We start from the raw sequence: 20028 nt of genomic DNA, 5'->3' as shown, positions 1-20028 counted from the left end.
GTATTTTCCAGGGTGGAGGGTTAAAAGGCAGGTCTGATGCAGCACCAACCCCATGCTAACAAGCCCAGAGCAACACTACCACCTGGATCAAGACAACATTTGAACAGATTTTTGTCTGTTTTCTTAATTAATTTAATTTATTTCACTTTGGGTTACATCAAAGATTTCCAAATCTGTACTAAGAAAGAAAAAAACATAATTATTCTGTACTGTAGAAAATATCATGTAAGACTGACCAGCACTGTACTTGTTGCTGCTGTATGTGATGAAAACCCTGAAAAACACCTGCTGGTCCAAGTTCTGCATCAAGCAGATTTTGACTAGTGTTAGCTGGAGAAAGCTGCAAGGCAAATACACATTTTTTTACTAAATAAGCATTTGGCTAATCAGCAGCTAAAGTTCTCCCTGGATTTATCACCTTAAGTCTCCTTAAGGTGATAAAACTATTTCTTTTTCATTTTTGGTGATCTGTCAGAAAAAATCTATCTCATCTTTTCTTCACTGCTGTTAAATTAACTTTTACACAATTATACTGTTTATATCAGAGGCTAACATGGGAGAGACTGTCACAGATGTAGACAAACACTGCATTAGCTTGTCTGAATGCACAGGTCTACCTGAATTTTTTTACATTTTTATGGCACAGCTGTCATGAGAGATAGAATATAATAAACCAAGCCATACATATATAATGGTGACCAAACATACCATAGGCTGCATGCTAAAATAGGGCACTGTGGCGACAGTTGAAGTATCATCCAGATAAAATATCTATTTTCTCTCCCTGAAGCAGAGCTACAATATTCAAAAGTACATCTAAATCAAATAAATTCCACAAGGCCAAGTCTCTTTTGGAATTGAGTGCAAATCCTGCAGGAAAGCAGGCTTTTTAATCTGCAGCCTTCAGATTTAAATTTCTTTAGGTGAGTTTTGAAGCCGGTGGAGCCATGGCACTGAGACAGAGGATGAAAGGACAGAGTTCACATCGCCGTGGATTGGCCTGGGGGTGGGGTGACGGTGGAGGTGGAAGTGGGCTACAGGGAGAGTCCGGGGTTCATACGAGGTCGTCGTCAGCAAAGCGACCGCGTCACGTGATCACAATGCTAAACGTCATGCCCTCAATCCTGACCTATTTTCATCAAATTGACACAGAATTCCACAGAGTTTGTCTTACACTGCTGCCATCACACACACACACACACACACACACACACACACACACACACACACACACACACACACACACACACACAGGCACGCACATATTTTATCTGATCTTTACATACCATAATATAAATCTCTTTAGCTATGATTTAAAGCAATAAGTGGTGTTTGATTAATCGTCCCTAAAATGACAAGGTTGTAATTCATTCCTACTCAACATGAAAGGCTTTTATTGTAATTTGTATAAATATGTGGTGGTCTGATGAATATTCATTGGAGAGAATACTCTTTAGTGACAAGATACCCTCTAGGCTCGGCTTGACATTGTTAAGAGACGTCCTCACAGTGTAGCCGGTGTTTTAACAGACGTTTGACAAAGGAAGCAGGCAAATAACTCTGGTTAAAACAGTAAATGATCCCACTCTTCACACGCTAATGGTTTCTACTTTCAAGTGGCTTTTATCAACCACAGTTAAAGTGCAGAAGCAGCCTTCTTTAATGAAAATGGATTCAACTGTCAGCAAGTGAATGTGACTTGACTGATGCTGAGCATCACCTCTGCATGACTGAGTCACACTGAGAACAAAACACACTCCACAGCTCCACCACACTTCACCGGAAGCCCAACGTGCCGTTGTGTGTTTGCGGGACATTCGTGTTCACACACACGGCTCAGGTCACCTGGCAACAGCCCTCCTTCATCACGCCACAACGCATACAGGTAACAAAACGGTCACACAGAGCTACACCTTACTGCACACAGAAATTGCAAAACAACTTTGCAATTTCCATCCAGGCATTTTTAGTAAAGATGCGATATTAATATCTGTATCAGCCCCGATATTGAAAAATACTCTAGATCGGGTGTCGGTGACAATGTGTCCAATCCATAAGATCTATTCAGTCTAATTATGTTCTTTGTGCTCTGAGCAACATCATGTTTTATTATTTATTCTGCATTATATTTAGAATTCTTAAGTGGACTTTCTGAACCATTTGAAAGAAGGTTTGTTGATGTATACCTTTACATGTTTGACCAAAGTAGTCAACCTATTGTTTTAGTCAGTTTCATTTTCTTTATTATTATACATTGGCTGTTTTACTCCTAATTTCACTGATTGAACAATTAAAGTTATTATTTTTACATGTTCGACCAAGCTTGAGAAGGAATAGATTTGATTAAATCAAATCAATCACCAATTGATTTGATAAAATCAAATCAATTGGTGATTCAGTACATTTATGTCTGTGTTTAAAGAAAGAACATTTAAAGTTAATTCAGTTGTTTTTCTGTATCAGATCAATATCCACCGATATTAAGTCTCAGATTTCAGTATCAGAAGTTATAAAAGAATCAGTGCATCTCTAGTATTTAGCCACTTGATAATCTTTCACATAATTGTTGCTGCATCTGATGGATGCTCCTCAGTATTCATGTTGACACACCAGTGGAAGCGGATTAACTGAAGCAAAATATCAAAATTGCTTTCTCCATTAAACACAGCAACAAACTTCCAACCAATCACAAGAGACTTCTCATAGACTTCTGTGCGAAGTAGTTCGACCTGGGCCTGGTGTTGAGAAGGAGAGGTGGACAAGATTTTTGTCAATGAGACGATTTCAAAGCTTTGGTGGAGTGTCGGAGAGTGTTAAAGGTGACTAATTGTACTGCAACAAGGTCCCTATTAATGCAGTCTAGTCAAAGACCACACCTAAATCCAAGTCTGCGTTGGGACTTAAAAACTCACAGATGTTCTCCATCCACTCTGACCAAGGTTGAGCTGTTTTACAAGCAAAGATGGACAAAATATTCCATTTGTAGATGTTCAAAACTGGTGGAGACATGAACATGAAATCCATTGAGCATTTTTCCTTCAGTTATGAGCTGCGTTGTGATGATGTATCTTATCAAATGCTAATAAAATGAACCAGTTTGTGGGTGGAACATGACGAACGTCTTCAAAGCTCCGGTCACATTTCAGCTCCTCTCTGGTTTCTCATCATTTGGGCCTGAAAGGCCCCAATCCCAGACGGCCAGCACCGCTCTGCAGCAGCATTAATCACCGGGCGGCTGTCGTCTGACTGATTACCCACAATCAATCTCAGTTTGCTGAATCCTGTGAAAGGAGGAAACCCTCATTTACCTCATCACCCTAATTAAAAATGTAAGTGACTCATAATCGGAGACATTCCTGACCTCTGAGTCAATACTCTTTGAAAGCTCTGAGATCATCTCCAAATGTCCATTTACGTGAACTCGGCTGGACCAGAGGCAGAGGGCCCACTGTGGGGTTAGCAGGGCCAAAGCGGAGCGGTGTGTGATCTTTCTGCTGAATGTTCTCAGCAGACTGGAGAAGGAGAGACTCAGAGCGTCTGAGAGGCACATCCTGCCTGCAATTAAGGTGGAATCAGAGGGAGATCTGCGCTGCCTTAATAATGAGCCTCAACTGAATTATTAACCAGAGCCGTGCCCGGTGGACTCTGACTCCCATCAGGCCTCAGCTACACAACAACAAGCCAACACACGCATACGCACAGCACATTTTCACATCTGTGCAAAACATCCATCAGCGTCCGCTCGTTCTCCAAACTTAATCCTGTCTGCACCGACAGTCAGGACAACGCTCTCAGTCAAAACGCTCCTCAAAACATTGTGAAGCTTCAGAAAGCCCAAAATAAACACACCACAAGAGCACAATGATTTATTCAAACTGTGGTGTTTCATAATGAGCACAATATGTGGAAAGTTGGGGTGGGGGGAGTGAATACTTTATGAAGCAGCTCAGTCGTTGACAGCATGATTGCGTTCCAGAGGGATCCGGCTGGGTTTTGATGCCACCTTGCGCTGATGGAGGGGGAACGTGAGGATGAGTGACTGCAGAGGAACTCCCCCTGTGCTGCTTCACTTTTCAGCTGTCAGTCTCAAACTGGGAAATCAAACAAATATTTGGCGTGCAGCGTTTCTGTGGACTCGGTTTTCTTCAAATCAGACGTTGAAGAAGTGTGAAAAAGACTGTGATTTCCCGAAACCACTGAAAGCCACCGCTGTGTCACTAAGAGGATGGCGGTAACTACTGGTTACCGCTTTTAAAGAGACAGGCAGGTGGCAGCAATGGCAGCTACTTATCAGCATTGCCTCCAAAGAATTCAAATTTCCCTTTAAGCTTGAGGAGAAGGGTTTCTAAAGCAAATAAATAAAAATAAATACATTAAAAAAAAAATCTGACAATATGATTGGGATTGTTACTTTTGCTACTTTATCTACTGTTTCTTCCATGACAGCGTCAATAAATATCAGTGAGTTTGACTAGCATTAAATGCAGTTACTCTGATATAGATCAGGCTTTTTTTTTTAAGAAAGTGGCATCCTGAAGTAGCCTGTTTGAATGGGAATGTTTTTCAAGAACATGAAGTCATAGTCAAACAGTTACATGAAAAATGAGTAATAAGTAGTTTTATTGTGATCTTTATTGTTATCGCTATACTACCACAGAATATCAAGTATAAGATTCTATGTCTGTATCATCCCAGTCCTGCTGGAATGAATCAAATGTGGTTGGCAAGAACAACAAAAATCGTTTCTAATTGGCTTTAATTGGCATTAAACTAAAATAAATAAATGAAATTTGGCCTTAGTGCTTTCTTCTTGATGGGTTTGGCCCTCGTGGTCTGAAGTCTAGATGTTGGGTTTCATATTGAGGTGATATGGCTCAAAGGCTTCTTGTTTACGGACCATCATGTGCCGGTCCGGTCATGCTTCACTGACACTGAGGAAACAAGCATTGTATTTTTAGTTTGGGTCTTTTGACTTGAGCCAAACACCAGGATTTTTTTTTTATCCCACCCCCTCCTGCCTCCGCGAAATTCTTAGACAACACAGAAAGAACGCGATCTGGGCCGACATTTTACAAGCCGCCACCAGGCACGATTCCCGAGATCCGACTGCTTCGTGTCTGGATTCGGTTTTCTCTCTGGAATTTCCGTCTGTGGAGTGTTTCTCAGCGCTTTGTTCCAGCTGATTTATTCCAGCTGATTGAAGTGTGAGGTCTGATGGTGAGAATATTATGTTCTCTTCCAACCGCGGGATGACTCACTTCATGCCACGAACATCCCGCCTCCATTGACGGTCCGTCCCTTGTTTACATCCCGGGCTGCAGCTATGTCAGTTCAGAAACTTTTCTGTCATCTAACCGGGCAACCAGTTCTCTCTTTGAGTTGCTTCCCATTTCATTTTCAGGACTGATCGGATGGGTTTTAGTCAAGTCTTGCGTTTAACAACTAACCCTGCTCGCCTTCCAAATTCTTTTCCTTGTCTCCACCTACAATAAAGCCAGCGCCAAGCCCGCCAACTCAAGAGCTGCCTCCCCTTCTGCTGCCTCTTTGTGATAATAACAATAACTGTGTAGCAGTTCAGAGGGCTCTGTGTTGACGCGCTGCCAGGCCGGCTGGCACAGGGAACCCTCCAAGCTTGTTCCACCATCTCCAACCAATTCCCCTCTGTCTGGGCTGGCGCTGGAGCATCACAGGCGCTCAGGCTGCTATCAATGTGCTCAGCAGCAGGGGCCACCGCCACCACTCACACACCCGCTCTTAGCTTTTTCTCTCGCCGCCTCTCTCTCTCTCTCTCTCTCTCTTCCTCTCCCACTCAATTTGGAATCCAATTGAAAAAAAGAAAGGTTTAGTTGGCAGAACAAATAATACCTTTTTTCCATGGTGTTGCGTTGTCTTTTTTTCCCTGCTTGTCTCTGTCTCCCTCAGTGTTAGTGCATCTCGTTTTCCTTCTCTGCTTCCAGCATTCTCACTGTAACAAGGTGATGGCCACAAGTATGAGTGCTGACTCTTTACATGCAGGTCAAGGAGATGCACTGGGAGACGTTTGGCAGCTTTTTCCAAGTAAAGATTAAAATTTTTCAAAGGCTGCAACTAAATGTTGTTTTTTAGTAATTGGGTCATTCTGACGATTAGTCAATTAATCAGATAAAAGATTAATTTTATCCACTGGCACATTCTGCAGATTTTTCTGCAGAATGTGCTCAAGTGATTAGCTCAAGCTAATCACTTGAGCTTTTTTTTGTGCAATATCAGGAATACATAAAACAATGCAAATAAACAAATGAATTGATTTGTTTTTTTGATTAGTAAAATAGACATTTTGTTACATAAAATGCAATAACAGCATTCCTTTAGTGTAGCAAACAGTGCATCCAAAAATTTGATCCAATCAAACAACCAGATAAACAGCGCAATCAAGTTCAGCTCAGTAGTTACATGCATTGAGTCTCTGACTTGCTCCACGATTCAGTGTATTTAACATCGAGTCACTCATGCTCATTGACTTCAGTTTTACATACTTTAAATATTCTCTCCTTAAACTGGTTAAAAAAAAAGATGACTGCTGATATCAATTTTTCTCACGCTTTTAGTAGTTTTGCATTTTAATATTTAAAATATTTTTGCTCCACAACATCCAGCTCATAAGACAAGACAAGACGAAACACAAACACAAAGCGTGTTTCTATGACAATATTTGATCATCGTGTGTGTGTGTGTGTGTGTGTGTGTGTGTGTGTGTGTGTGTGTATTTGTTTGTAATACCTTGTGGGGACCATTTTATTGATACATACTACGTTGTGGGGACCCACTGCTCCTTGTGGGGACCGGAGCCTGGTCTTCACAAGGGGAAACACTGTTTTTGGGTCAGAGGTCAGAGTTAGGGCTAAGGTGTGAATTGAGTTTCGGTTAGGGTTAGGATAAGGGTAAAGTTTAGGCTGAAGAAATGAATGGAAGTCAATGGAAAGTCCCCACAAAGATAGCCACGCAATCATATGTGTGCGTGCGTGTGTGTGTGTCTGTGTGTCAGCATGCTTACAGCTGCCGTACACCCACAGTGTGCCTTCATCAGGCTGCCTCATGGAGCCTTCAGGTGCAGTCAGCGCTCCTACCTGCTGCACAGCCTTCAGACAGGCCACAGCACCACTCAGCCAGCCACACACACAGCCACTTAAAATGAACGAAACAGAGAGAGAGAGAGAGTGTGTGTGGGTAAGAGAGAGAGTTCTTACCCTCGCCCCCGCCACCACCATCATGACTGTGACCACCTACAGGAGTGAACTCACTTCATCTGACCAAACAAAGCCTCCCACCTCAGCTACAACAACAAACACTTGACTGCAATTACTGAGACCCACTCAGAGAATCTATACATAGTCAGGACCAAACTCACTCCACTCCAGCACACAGTCCAGCTCCGTTCTTATTCTGACGATCTGTGGCTCCGCTTAAAGGAATAAATCAACTGTCACTGAGTACAAAAAGTGTGCTTATGTGTGAATCCAAAGCTGCAGCGCTGCAGCCTGACACCTCCACAGGAAGCGGACACCTGGAGAGAGAGAGCAGGACCAGATGGCCTGAGCTATGACCTCTACCAAAGGCTGGGTCAAAGGCCAACATAGTCTGATTCCATCCATCCATCCATCCATCCATCCATCCATCCATCCATCCATCCATCCATCCATCCATCCATCCATCCATCCATCCATCCATCCATCCATCCATCCATCCATCCATCATAACCCAGTGTTCCGGTCCACACTGTGTGTTCCTTCACTCTCTTGTATTCGTTTGTTTCTGCGGCTGTTATTGTTGTTAATATAAGAGTGTTTTTGTGTTGTGTTGTGTTGTGTTGTTTCATCCCAAGAAGAGTCACCGACACACACACACACACACACCAATCAGCTTCCTCTCCTGAACAGCCAATCAGAACATCCCTAACCCTACCCTAACCCTCGATTTAAAGCAGAGTTAAACTCCTGCTTTAAATCCATTGTTTAGATAGAGATTATTTTCATCTGACTGTTGTTCAACTGAACCCCCAAAACGCTCAATAGTCAGCGTGTTCCCAGACTAAAATGGAAATCTAGTTCCTCCAGTGAAGTCTGAGTCTGCCATGATATCTTCTTCCAGTGGAAGAGTCTGGAAAAACTCTGAAAGGAACCATCCAGCTCCGATACTTGAACCTCTTCAGCCGCATCCTTTCAGCATGCAGGTCCTACTACCAGCCTCCTCCATATGAACTCATTATGTTATAGGTCAACCTGAGGATGCTCAGTCCAGCTGCTTGGGTCCTTGATCTCAGTGGATGTATGGATCTGACCATAAATGAGGGTTGGAATAATTATTTCTTTCTTCACTGCAAAGCACCAAACCAGCACCTGCTTTACTTCAGATGAACTCCCAACCTGTCTCTCCATGCACTGCACCATCAGGGTTCACCATTTGGTGGCTGACCTCTGACCCAGAAGGAGCAACCCAGCTTTGTTCTAGGTGTGAACCATGAGAATGGAATCATTTTTCTCTTTAAGTCACAACTCATCTCTGATGAGTGAAGGTGAGGTTTGGGAGGTAGACCGACCAGTCAACCGAGAGTTTCATCATTCAACCCAGCGTCTCCATCACCACAGTTGAATATAGTGATGCTGTTCTTACTGCAGATAAAGTTCTGAATCTGTCCGTCTTCTGCTCCATTCCACCTTTACGCCAGACCAGGATAGCTTGATGTAGAGTCTGATTCCAAATCCCAGAGTACCTCTTGTATATCTCAGTTGAACATCAACACAAAGCAAAGACGTGTACAACTCCAGTAAAGACTCTTTTTATAACTTCTAGAAGGCAGCAGGGGACATTTACTAAAAAAAAAAAAAACATCTAACTTTTCAAAGTTTACTTTTACTTTCCCCAGTTACTGGCCCCTTCACAAACCAGACTTCCCAGTTCTTATTAGCCCATGTGATATCAGGACACTGAGTAATACTCATCATCTTGCTTTGAAGTGCAAACAGCCCAGAGGGAGAACTTTGGAAAACAAAAATAAAGATGAGAATGAAGGGAAGCTGCAGCTTGTGCCTTGAAAACAAGACTGCTAATCCCAACACCGAATGGCGGGTAAATCTAAGCAGATTAGAGCGACCAATCAATTAGATTAACCTCATATTAATTTGAATGTAAGAGATAATCCGAGGTTACATCTGTTTACTATAACAACCGGCGTCATCATCTCTTGTTATTGTGCTTTCAAACTACTTGGCTTGCACCATGCTTTTCCAACAGCCTGTGCGTAATTTGACGGCGCAACAGATCGACAAAAGGATCTGGTGGAGACTATTGGGAGGAGAGAGAGGGGGGAAGGCTGAGCATTAAACCCTAAACTGGTGTGCAGCTTAAGGTTGAGAAGCCCGAGGCACTCGCTGTCCCCGGCGTGACCCGACAGCAGGCCGGATCGATGCGCCACCACGCGCCTCTCCAGCAGCAAAGGAAAGTATGGGAATCTGTCTCCTTGCGGTGGCTCCTATAAGCACAGGATGCGAACTCTCAACACACGAACCCAGTGAACCCTGAAACGGGCGCGCTCACGCCCATTTCCACACACCGTGTCATGTGGAGAGACAGCGAGACACGCTACAGACATAAATCACTGGAGCCAGGGGTCAATTATGTGGCTCTAAAATATGCACAAAGGGAGTGCTGCTGCAGACGCAGGCTCACTAAATATAGTCAGCGTCCCCCTGTGGTGTCAGGAGGATTGTTTTCACGTGGCCTACCTTCCATCCAGCCGAGCTGTTGCTGTCGCCTTTATCCTTAAAATAAGGAACAAAGCGAACCATCCAGTCGTAGATCTGGGACAGGGTGAGCCTCTTGTCCGGTGCGCTCTCGATGGCGCGGGTGATGAGGTCCGCATACGACAGGTTTCCCCACGCGTTCCTGCGTGACGACTTGGCTTTGCGCAGCTGGCCGGCCACGTCGAGGGCAGCCCCGGACATGCAAGCGGGAGCGGCCACGACCGGAGCCGGGGCGCCGGCCGGGTGCTTGATTTCCGCCGGCGCGCCGCCTTTCCTGTCGGCCCGGCACGCCGGCACGTCGTAGCGCTCCGCTTTGACGGTCGCCAGAGCCAGACCCCCACGGCTCGCCTCCTCTGCCCCGGGGAAGCCCTCGGGACAAGGCGGGAGCGGCCAGGTGCACGACCGCGACCGAGCATGCGGCTCGAAGTCCGAATCGATATCAACCTGATGCGCGTCCATGCCGCTGGTCTCCATCATCATCAGCATGATGATCCCCGCCGCCGGACCCGGCAAGGTCACTTTAACGCGAGGCTTGTCAGCTTTTGCGCCTCTTTTTGAGGGTCAGAGTGTCCAAAAGCGCTCCCTGGAGAGGGCAGATTATGTTGTGTCACACACAGAGAGGATGAAGCGTGGAAAGCAGCCGGCCGTGTTGTGGGATGTTCTCATTCCCCTCAGTGCAACAATGTGGCATCACATCAGGACAGATAAAGGTGTATCCGGCGCATCAGGAGCAAAATCCGCCTCTGTTCCGTCCCAGCTGGCCCGACCAGGACCAGGCGGCGGTCAGACATCCGCGCGGAGCAACAGTTGATCTCCTGATCAAACTCTCCCAGATGAACTGACTCTCTCCGAGATTCTGGCCCTGCCTTCCTGCAGGTTCCCTGGCTTCAGCTGAAACTCACTATTACTCTCTCAGAAACAGAAGCGCGCTCTCATGAATCATTTATGTTGAGCCGAGGATTTTCCAGACGAGTGAAAGAAAAAAGAAAAGAAAAAAAAACAAGAAAAACCCAGAGCGCTCCTCGTGGATTTGATTTGGAGCATCCTCTGTCTCCGCATCACTCGGCGTGCGGAGAGACTTCTACCTTTGTCTGCAGCTTTCCCTGCACATGTCACATGGGGAGCGTCTCTCTGCCTGCTGCTCCGCTTTATACCGCACGCCTGTGCGTCTCTGAAGGCTTCAAGCCACTTAACTGTAGCGTGGAATAAAGTGGAACAAGTGCTGTTTCCATATAATTGGACGCCGCCTGGATCAAGTCACTCCCTCCAGAACAGGTTTCCAGGCTGGGAGGAGGGACCGGCTCTTTGTGCATGCTTCCGTGTGTGTGTGTGTGTGTGTGTGTGTGTGTGTGTGTGTGTGTGTGTGTGTGTGTGTGTGTGTGTGTGTGGTGGAGCTGATATTCCCAGTCCCATTTCCAAAGGCAGTCATTTACATACTACAGCCCGATTCAAACACAGACGTTCAGGTTGTCATCTTTTCTTTTTCTCTGTCCCAAAGTGACAATCACTCCGTGTTTGAATTCAGTTTTTTTTTCTCATTAAAGATAAACCAGACTTATTCCAGCTTTGTTTTTGGTTTTAATAACTGGTCATCAAATCAATTAGCACGGACTTCAAAGTAGCTTATAGCTTCAGATGGTTTAAAGTTTATATATATATATATATATATATATATATATATATATATATATATATGGAAGTCCAGTTGTTTTCTCATCTTTACATTGTTCTGCTGCTGTTTCTTAGTAAGCCAAAGGCTAAAACTCATATGTTGCTTATTAATGCTTTCATCAGCTCTAATTATTTGTATGGACTATAGAGACACATTTGTGGGAGAAAATTACTGAAATTCCACTTGTTTGAAAATTTGCCCTTGCAAATGTGTGTGCAGGTAAAACATGGCTCACGATTCCACATTTACTACCTGTTGCCATTTTATGCCTATGTACATAAACCATTTTCTATGAGTCAGAGTTTTTGTACTAGGGCTAATTTTGTTGTTTTTTCCTGTGGAGTCAAACAGTCACAGGTTGAAGCTGGCCATAGAAGAAATCCCAACTCTAGCATAAAACTATCACCATAGCCATCACAAGTGGACTCCTGTTTTTAATTTTGTGCCACTGCATGCTATGCCAGTCTCACTCATGCTTACCATCTCAGTGCAGATGGTAACGATGATGAACCACCACAACGTGCAGCTGCAGCAGATCACTGCATGCTTAAAACACTTGGTGGTAGAGCTGGTGACCCAGATAGTCCTCCACGGATCCGTCTGGGCTTCCATTCCTGACCTTGGGAACCTTTCATGTCTGATTAGTACATTACTGAATGTTATGTACTACCCACCTACCAGAAGACCCTTTAAAACTCAGTACAGATTATCCATGGTCCCACTGTGTTCTTTGCATGGTTGCACAGTTACGGCATCACAATGTGATGCAGATGTGGCACTATGAAAGTGAGTCATGAAACTAGTAGCCCCCCATTTTGTTTTTGTGATGATCACTCACAGCCAGAAACTAGCGTTAGAATTTATTAGTTAACAATGTTTGGGTTTCGCCATCGGAGGGCGCTCAGCACCATATGCAACAGCGGGTGACGCTCTGGTGGGCCGCCATAGACCCTTTTCACATGACGTCACACAACCTCCGTTTTGGCTCGAAGCTGTGTATCCTTAGTTCCGGTGTACATAGTAAGTAACGATAAAGTTGTCTATTTCATATATATATATGTAAAATGGACACATATATATCTATGTATATCTATATAGAGACATATATATAGAAAGAGAGATTTAGATATTTATATATATATGTATATATCTGACAGCATATGTTGATCAGACAGAACACCGGAGCATGGAGTTTACAGTCTCTAAAACATTTGCCTAAAATAAGATTTGAAGATAGATCACGATTTGCAAACCAATTTTCTCTGACAACAAAATCTAAATTAGACAAAGGCTAGAAATTCTTCACCGAACAATACCTGTTTGACTATGAAGGTAGGTATTTTTGTTTTGCGTAACCGTTAGCTTAGCATTAGTGAATTTTGTTAGCTAGCTAACTACGTGACATAACTGTTCCTTAACCAGAACTTTTTACTGTTTTTGAACTATAATGTTTTAGGCTCTAATCTTGATCAGATTCTTAAATCATAGACTGGAGTTGCCACTCGTCCCATAAAATAGGGGTTTGTTTGTTATAAGCAGAGATGTCCGGTGCCGCCGCTGCTTTGTAATGCCTTCCTCTAATCGGACCACTTTTTCCGGTAACGAATAATCTAACGAGCTCATATTTCAAATCCAGTAATCAGATTAAAGTTATTTTTATGTCCTTTATTTTCCATTAATACAGAAAATGAACCTCTAAACGTTACATCACTGACAGGCGGCGGTGTATATGTTTCCTAACTGTGGCTAAAGCTGCTGCTAGCTGGTTTACTCATGATCGGAGGCTTGTTGGAGAATGGTAAATTGACAATGACTAACAACGGTTATCTAACACGTAAACACTGTTTTATAAAATACAGAAAGTGAACCTCTAAACGTTACAGCGCTGACAGAGAGTATATTTTTTCCTAAATGTGGCTAAAGCTGCTGCTAGGTGGTTTACTCTCCGATCGGAGGCTGTTTATTTTATACACAGTTAGAGAATGGTGATTTTACAATGATTAATAACAGCTATCTAACACTTAAATGCTGTTATTATGAAACTTACCTTTTATTATATCCTTAAGATTATGAGAATGCGGGAATTTTTCAGCTTGGTTCCCAATTTCCTCCACTGACATTCTAAGCTGTCTAAATAAGGATCTAGCTTCTTTTTTTATTCCAAACATAGCTACATCATTGAAGACTTACAGACACTAAACATTGCCGAATCAGTTCATCACACAGTTTAGGCCAGTTGATATTTGACAGAAATTGGGTCACTTTTATGCAAGACACCTAAATCATGAACCCTCCTCCACTATGCTTGACAGAGAGCAGTGAACCATAGCACCGCGGGTTTTGAACAAATATCATCCCTTAGGATCCTGACAAACTATTACCATTTTCATTTCCAACATGTACCATACTAACCTGCATCTCTACTCAAGTTTTACAGAAATGTGTTGCATTGTTTAACCAGGTGTGTATTGACTTAAAAACTGTCTGCATGATTGGACCGGATTCCCTCTTTTTGTAAAGTGCCTTAAGACGACGTGTTGTGAATTGGAGTGCCATAAATGAACTAAAATGTCTGAGCTCAGAACTGAACCATCTGAGATGTTTTATATACACTTAAATGTAGAATTTCTGTCTCCTCCAATAAGAAGTTACCTGTTGACACAAACAAGTCCCTGTTCTTTAGCCCAGATTCAAACCAGTTAAGTATCAGAGAGTCTGTCACATCTTCGCACACTTTATGACCCGTTGGTTCACTATGACATTGTGTTAACCTGAAAGCTGTGCTTTTAGTGACCATCGGTTAATCAATTAATTTAATCGGTAGCACCTAGCAGCTACTTAGCCCCATGGTTCCAATTGGCCAAGTTTGGTCTTCAGCATTTTCGACATCTTAGCCGACACAGAGTGACGTTTTGTCAATCTTTACCAGATTGGAGACATTTCAGGGGCTGACGGGTTTTATTCCAGTCTCAAAAGGAGCTCGCAGTTTGATCCTGACTTGACGTTTATTGGATGAGACTTATTCTTCTGTTCTCCAAATACAAATCATCAAACCATGTGATTTAATATGGTCGGGTCAAAGAAGTAAGCTCCCTCCGCTGTCTTTGTCACACCCCATTGCCTTTGGTGGCTCTGAGTCCATAAAGCAGGCTCCATCAATGGCTGCTCTGTGTTGTATCGCTCTCCGGAAAGCCCCAACGCAAGATAGAGCGCTCTCTGACAGCCGGTTGTCAGTGACAACCATAACCTCAAATGCACCTAAATGGAATGCTTTCACGAGGACTAAATGGGCCTATCAACAAGAAGAGGAGAGAGGTGTGTGTGTGCGTGCATGCATGCATGTGTGTGTCTGCGTGAGGGAGAGACAGATCAGAAGAAAAGAGACAGAGATGCTGTAAATGGGAACAAACAGAGCGAAAATTCAAAACACATGGCCCTGCGGTTTTTCACAGAAGAGTTTTATGTGCTGCAGAGGAGTTGTAAGAGGAATGTGGTGTGACTCCTACAATATGGAATGAAAACAGTGATGCTGTGCCAGCAGGGTGGATATAGGGTGTTCAGCTGTGGCTTACAGCAAAGCCCTCGTCATCACGAGTAGGTGATGCACAGCCGCAGCGCAAGTACGACCGATGTGAGTCACACACACACACGCTCACATAAACAAGGCTGGACGCAAACAGGAACTTATGGAGAGGAGCAAACACGGGAGTGGAAGTGTCGGGAATACCGTGTCCTCTCAAGCAGGAATGTGTCCTTTTCTGCTCAAATTATTGAGGTTTTCACTCTGTGAACTATTTAATATTTTCTCATGATACAACTACAAACTGCAAGAGGTTTTATTGGGATTTTGTGTGACAGGCCTAGAGAGAGTGGAGATTAAAAAGAAAATGGAAGAAAAATGAAAAAAAATAAATAAATTTATTGTGTGTATTCACTCTGATACCCCTAAATCAAAGGTCTGCAATCTTTACAAACCAAATAGCCGCTTTGCCCTCAATCTAGCTAAATAAAACTTGTTCAGAGCTGAAAATGTTACATAATCTTTTCTGAAAAGACAACTTAATTTTTAAAAATTAATATGTTTAATAGAAGATTAGTTTGGTCATGTTTAAAGAAAGTAAGTGCTGCTAAAGGTGGCTCAACAACTTACCGTTCCAGGAAAACTGTTTATCCACTGTCGTCGGCGCCCATACTAATTAGCTGAAAGCTAGGGGTAAGGACTAAGCAGCAAGTACACAAGTGTGATTGACAGTTCTATGACCTTCCTCCTGGCTCTTCCTTGTAAAAACATATTGTTTATAAAAATTTACACACTTGCTATTTGAAGACAATAGAAATCCATTTCCACTCAGAATGTTATCCACTGGAAGTTAGAACACTGACTGCTCATATAATCCTCACACAACCACAAAAACTCCCAAATGTCCACAGAGCTAGCAGGCTCTGAAAAGATGTGCGTGGGTTTGTCGGACTTAACATGACCTACTTTGCCGTTTAGGAACGGAGACTTGTTGTGACACAAACCGCGGCGTCTTGTTTTGACATCGTTTCCACACATCATGACACGGCAACTTGTTACAGGCACAACTCCTTCTGCAGCCGAGTTAGGCTAGCTTCTCCTGGCTGCAGCTTTCACCTTCCAGGTGAAACCTCGCTGGGTCAGGGCAGGAAAATGAAGTAAGTGATTAAATAAATAAAGTCAATAAATAAAGTTTTCCTTAAATCTAAAATGAATCACTTATGGTAAAGTAGAACAGCTAGATATATATATATATTTTTTTTTCTGCCTCACTGCACTGACTTCAGTTTGTTGGATCACCAACAGCGGCTCAATTATATTGCTGAATATTCCAAGACTGGATGTGAGCACTAATTGCCTCTTCTCCACAGGTCTCCCTTCCTTCGTTTTCATGGCTTTTCCACTGAGCCAGTCAGTCAACCTGCAGAATTATTGATGTGTTTACCAGAGGAGGGGGTTCCGCCACTCCCTACCTTGGGAAACCCTGAGGCTTTCAATTGTTGAGTAACATGGTTCTGCTGCCAGAGCCGGCTCCGATCAGAACATTGGGATGTGCTCATAATGAGGCGAAGCTGCACCCACACTTTGGCTCACCTGTGTCACTCGATTCAATCAAAAACCCGGGAATCGGCCTGCTCCTGGTGTTTCCACACCACCCTGAAACAATGAGGCTGAACATGAGAAGACCTTCAAAGTGCTGCAACCAGGAGGCACATGATCCTGAACCTCCTGGTTCTCTGCATGATCCCTGGCAGTTTACCCCAGTTACTGTAAATACTATACATATTCTGCCATGAACATGTAGCAACATTTAGTCAGGTTCATCAAAAATATACCAATCAGAGGAACTTTCATCCTGCAGAGATGGAGATGGACCAACAGCATGTTGTAATGTTTCCATTAGAAATTAGTACAAAACTAGATAGATATTCTGCTAATATGGAAAAAACACAATTTTGCAATTGCAGTGATTCTGTTATTCATCACAGATGAATAAATTTGGTCATGTGATAATTGCACCACTACATAAAATTTCACTGTCCACCAAGAATCCTCCAGGAATCAGACTGAACCCAACAGACGATTTGGGATGTGGAGGAGCAGGAGATTCTCATCATGGACGTTCACCACCACGGTGGCGTTGTCGCCTCAAAATGAGCTTAAATCTCGACTGTACATCTCCGAAGCATCGTGGAATCTTTGCCAGGACGAATTAAAGCAGAGGAGGATCCAGGCGGAACAAACTGGATATATCTGATAAAATTGCTAGAGAGTCTTTATGGTGCCAGTGAAGGTTCCAACACCCCTTGAACGTTCTTCATTTATTCATTTAGATTTTAAAGCCCAACACCAAGTGGGACATAGTGGAGAAGTCAAAAAACAAAAAGGTAGATGACTTACATTTTTTATCAATTGAAATCTACATTATGTATAAATTATACTCAGCCCCCTTTGTATTCAGTCTCCTAAAAATTGCATTCCAGCCAACAGTCCTAAAAAAATCACCTTAGTTGTAAACAGAACCCGCCTGTTTGTAAATGAATGTGAGTCTAACTGCTGTTCTGTTTCTGGGCTCAGATGTTCTCTAGAGAACAACCAGCATCATGAAGACCAAGGAACACAGCAGACCGATCAGGAGAAGCCATGGGTGTCCAGCTAAACCAGCAAGGAGAACATTAATCAGAGAAGCAGACAGGAGCCTTGTGGTACTGGAGGCGCTGCAGATATCCAGTTCAGGTGGAAGTGTCTCTGGACAGGACCGCTCTTAAATCTCCCACTTACTCTGGCTTACTGTGTGTATTCTGGGAACCCTGCAGACTCCACACACAGTCTGCAGTCAGGATTTCATAGTCAAATGTACTGATTGCCTGCATTTTTCATGTCAAATTCCTTCATTTCCCATAATCCAAATGGATGCTAGCAAGTTAGATGAACTAGCTGGGAGCTAGGATGCCTCGCCCTGCTTTTCTCCACCAGGTCAGCCACCACACACCTGTTAGTGCAGAACAGAGTGGCAGAGTACCCTAACTCTAACCCTTGATTGTCAACCTTATCAGCTCTGTATCTCATCCAAAACAGTTTGATGTGAACACTGCTCCCTCTGCATAGTTTCCAGTGCGACATTGAGTACGTGCAAACCTCTGTGGAGTGAAGTACGTCTGAGTATGAGGGGGCACTTTAAAAAAACGGGTCATTATGGAAGAAGAAAGGTCATTGTTGGTAAAAATCAGAAGAGGTCCGGTGTAAAGTTTGCAGTGAGCCACACAGGAGACACAGAAACATGTGAAAGACGGTGCTCTGGTCAGATCAGATTACATTCGAACTGAACAACGCTACATCCCCGTCACCTGGGCACAACATCCACACAAGGAAACACAGGACTGGAAGGATCATTCTATGGGAATGCCTTTCTACTGGAGCAACATGGAAGCTGATCAAAGGTGATAAGAAGATGGATGAGTGGAATGCTTACGGCGACTAGGCTTCAGTTTTGACTCTGTAAATGTTTAGCTTTTTACAAACTCAAACAATGAGTAGAGACTGTCACTTATCGAATACAAACTGTTTCGTGAGAAATTTCTTTTTTTCCTATCATTGTCCCTTCAGCCCTGCCAAGTATTTCCAACCAATTCACTTACATAAAAAATGAAATTGTTGGTTCCCAGCAGAACTCAACGTCTGCGTGTGGAAGCTCTGGAAACAATCGGTCGGGCATATTAACCCCATACCGTGCTCATGGTCACCGTAGGAACACGTCCTCCTGGGCCCTAACGGCATCAGTCAGACACCAAACAACCCAAATATTCTGGGATTATTCATTTATCTCAAGAAGACAAAAGGTTTGGATTTTGTATGCATTCTGGCAGTGCGTGTTAAGGCTCTCTAATGCTGCAGCACACACACACACATTTTTTAAATTCCTTTAATAAGTAGAAACCACTCCATTGTGTTGTTCCTGCCTTGCAGGCTTTAGATGAATACAAATACAGTTTCAGTAATATTTAAAAATTTCCCCTCCAGCGATGTTCAGTGGTGAAAGGGTTCAGCCAGACGCAGTGACAGATTTCTCTCCGCCACACCTGACATAGAGGTTTAGCTAGCACTACCTGACACCTACTGTTAATCCTATTTCAAGCTCCACTCTCAACCATGAAATCCACTCACAAGAGGGAAAATACACAGTGATGCAGTGCAGAGGTGGTACACAGATAATCTTTCCCCTGACACTTTTCTTCACTGCCTTCAAAGCAACAAAAGCTCTTACAATTAAAACAAGGGTGGGACTTCTCTCTGGAAAAGAGCCGTATATGGAGAGGTACAGCTTTTTGTGAGAGATTATGTTAGGAGGGATATAAAAAAGAAAGGAGGAATTGCATCGCACAGTTTAAGCAGGCCGTTCCAGACATATGGCAGACATTGGCTGTAACTAATTAAATGTTTCTTGCCAACACTTGATTTGACCCAGTCCTTTAAAACTTCCTGATGGTGGTTGCAGAGAGTTGATCCCACAAACTCTTCCAGGCCTTGTGGTCTGCTGACCCGGCACTGATCCCACAGCTCAGGCTGGAGGGAAGCGTCTGAGTCGTGCAGAGTGCTCAACGAGACAAACACAACCAACCGCCTGGAATTCACTACAGGTCTGAAGCCGTGGCTAGAGGATGAAGCTGAAATTATCTACCTTTTTTTTTTTCAAACATGATAGCAGTATAAAATAACAGACATGAACAAGGAATGCAAGAGACATATCTTTGTAACACAATAATTTTAACATGCTCGATAAGGAATAGGAAGAAGTAAAAAAAAAAGAAAAAACTTATGAACTTCTTCCCCATAAACCCAAGCCATGTTTTCAGATGGTGATTCAGTTATGATTACATTTTAAAAAAGGAAAATCTTGACATAGGTTAATTCATTTTCCTTTTTATGTTTTTTTTTTGCTATATACTCACACATCCATACCCACACACACACTCATATGTGTCAGCCTCAGTTTACATATGCACCTTAGTGCTGTCTCTCACCCATATTTCTATATTTTTTGAAAATGTCCTCCTTAT

At 43.2% G+C, this 20028-nt stretch overlaps 1 protein-coding gene across 1 annotated transcript; it reads right to left on the bottom strand.

Moving 5' to 3' along the window:
- Window positions 1–8027: 8027 nt before the first annotated feature.
- LOC148156351 (forkhead box protein O6-like) lies at window positions 8028–11075 on the bottom strand. The gene has a single exon (XM_088010068.1). The coding sequence runs from the start codon at window positions 10263–10265 to the stop codon at window positions 9705–9707; it is 561 nt and encodes a 186-aa protein (XP_087866194.1). The 5' UTR covers window positions 10266–11075; the 3' UTR covers window positions 8028–9704.
- Window positions 11076–20028: the final 8953 nt, after the last annotated feature.

Source organism: Poecilia mexicana, unplaced genomic scaffold (assembly GCF_051168715.1).
Source record: "Poecilia mexicana isolate PSO_F unplaced genomic scaffold, ASM5116871v1 scaffold_11, whole genome shotgun sequence".
Classification (NCBI taxonomy): domain Eukaryota; kingdom Metazoa; phylum Chordata; class Actinopteri; order Cyprinodontiformes; family Poeciliidae; genus Poecilia; species Poecilia mexicana.
This window is presented reverse-complemented; position numbering and strand designations above follow the sequence as displayed.

Coding starts and splice junctions, on each gene's coding strand:
- LOC148156351 (XM_088010068.1), bottom strand. CDS start 10,265: ATGCTGATGATGATGGAGACCAGCGGCATGGACGCGCATCAGGTTGAT.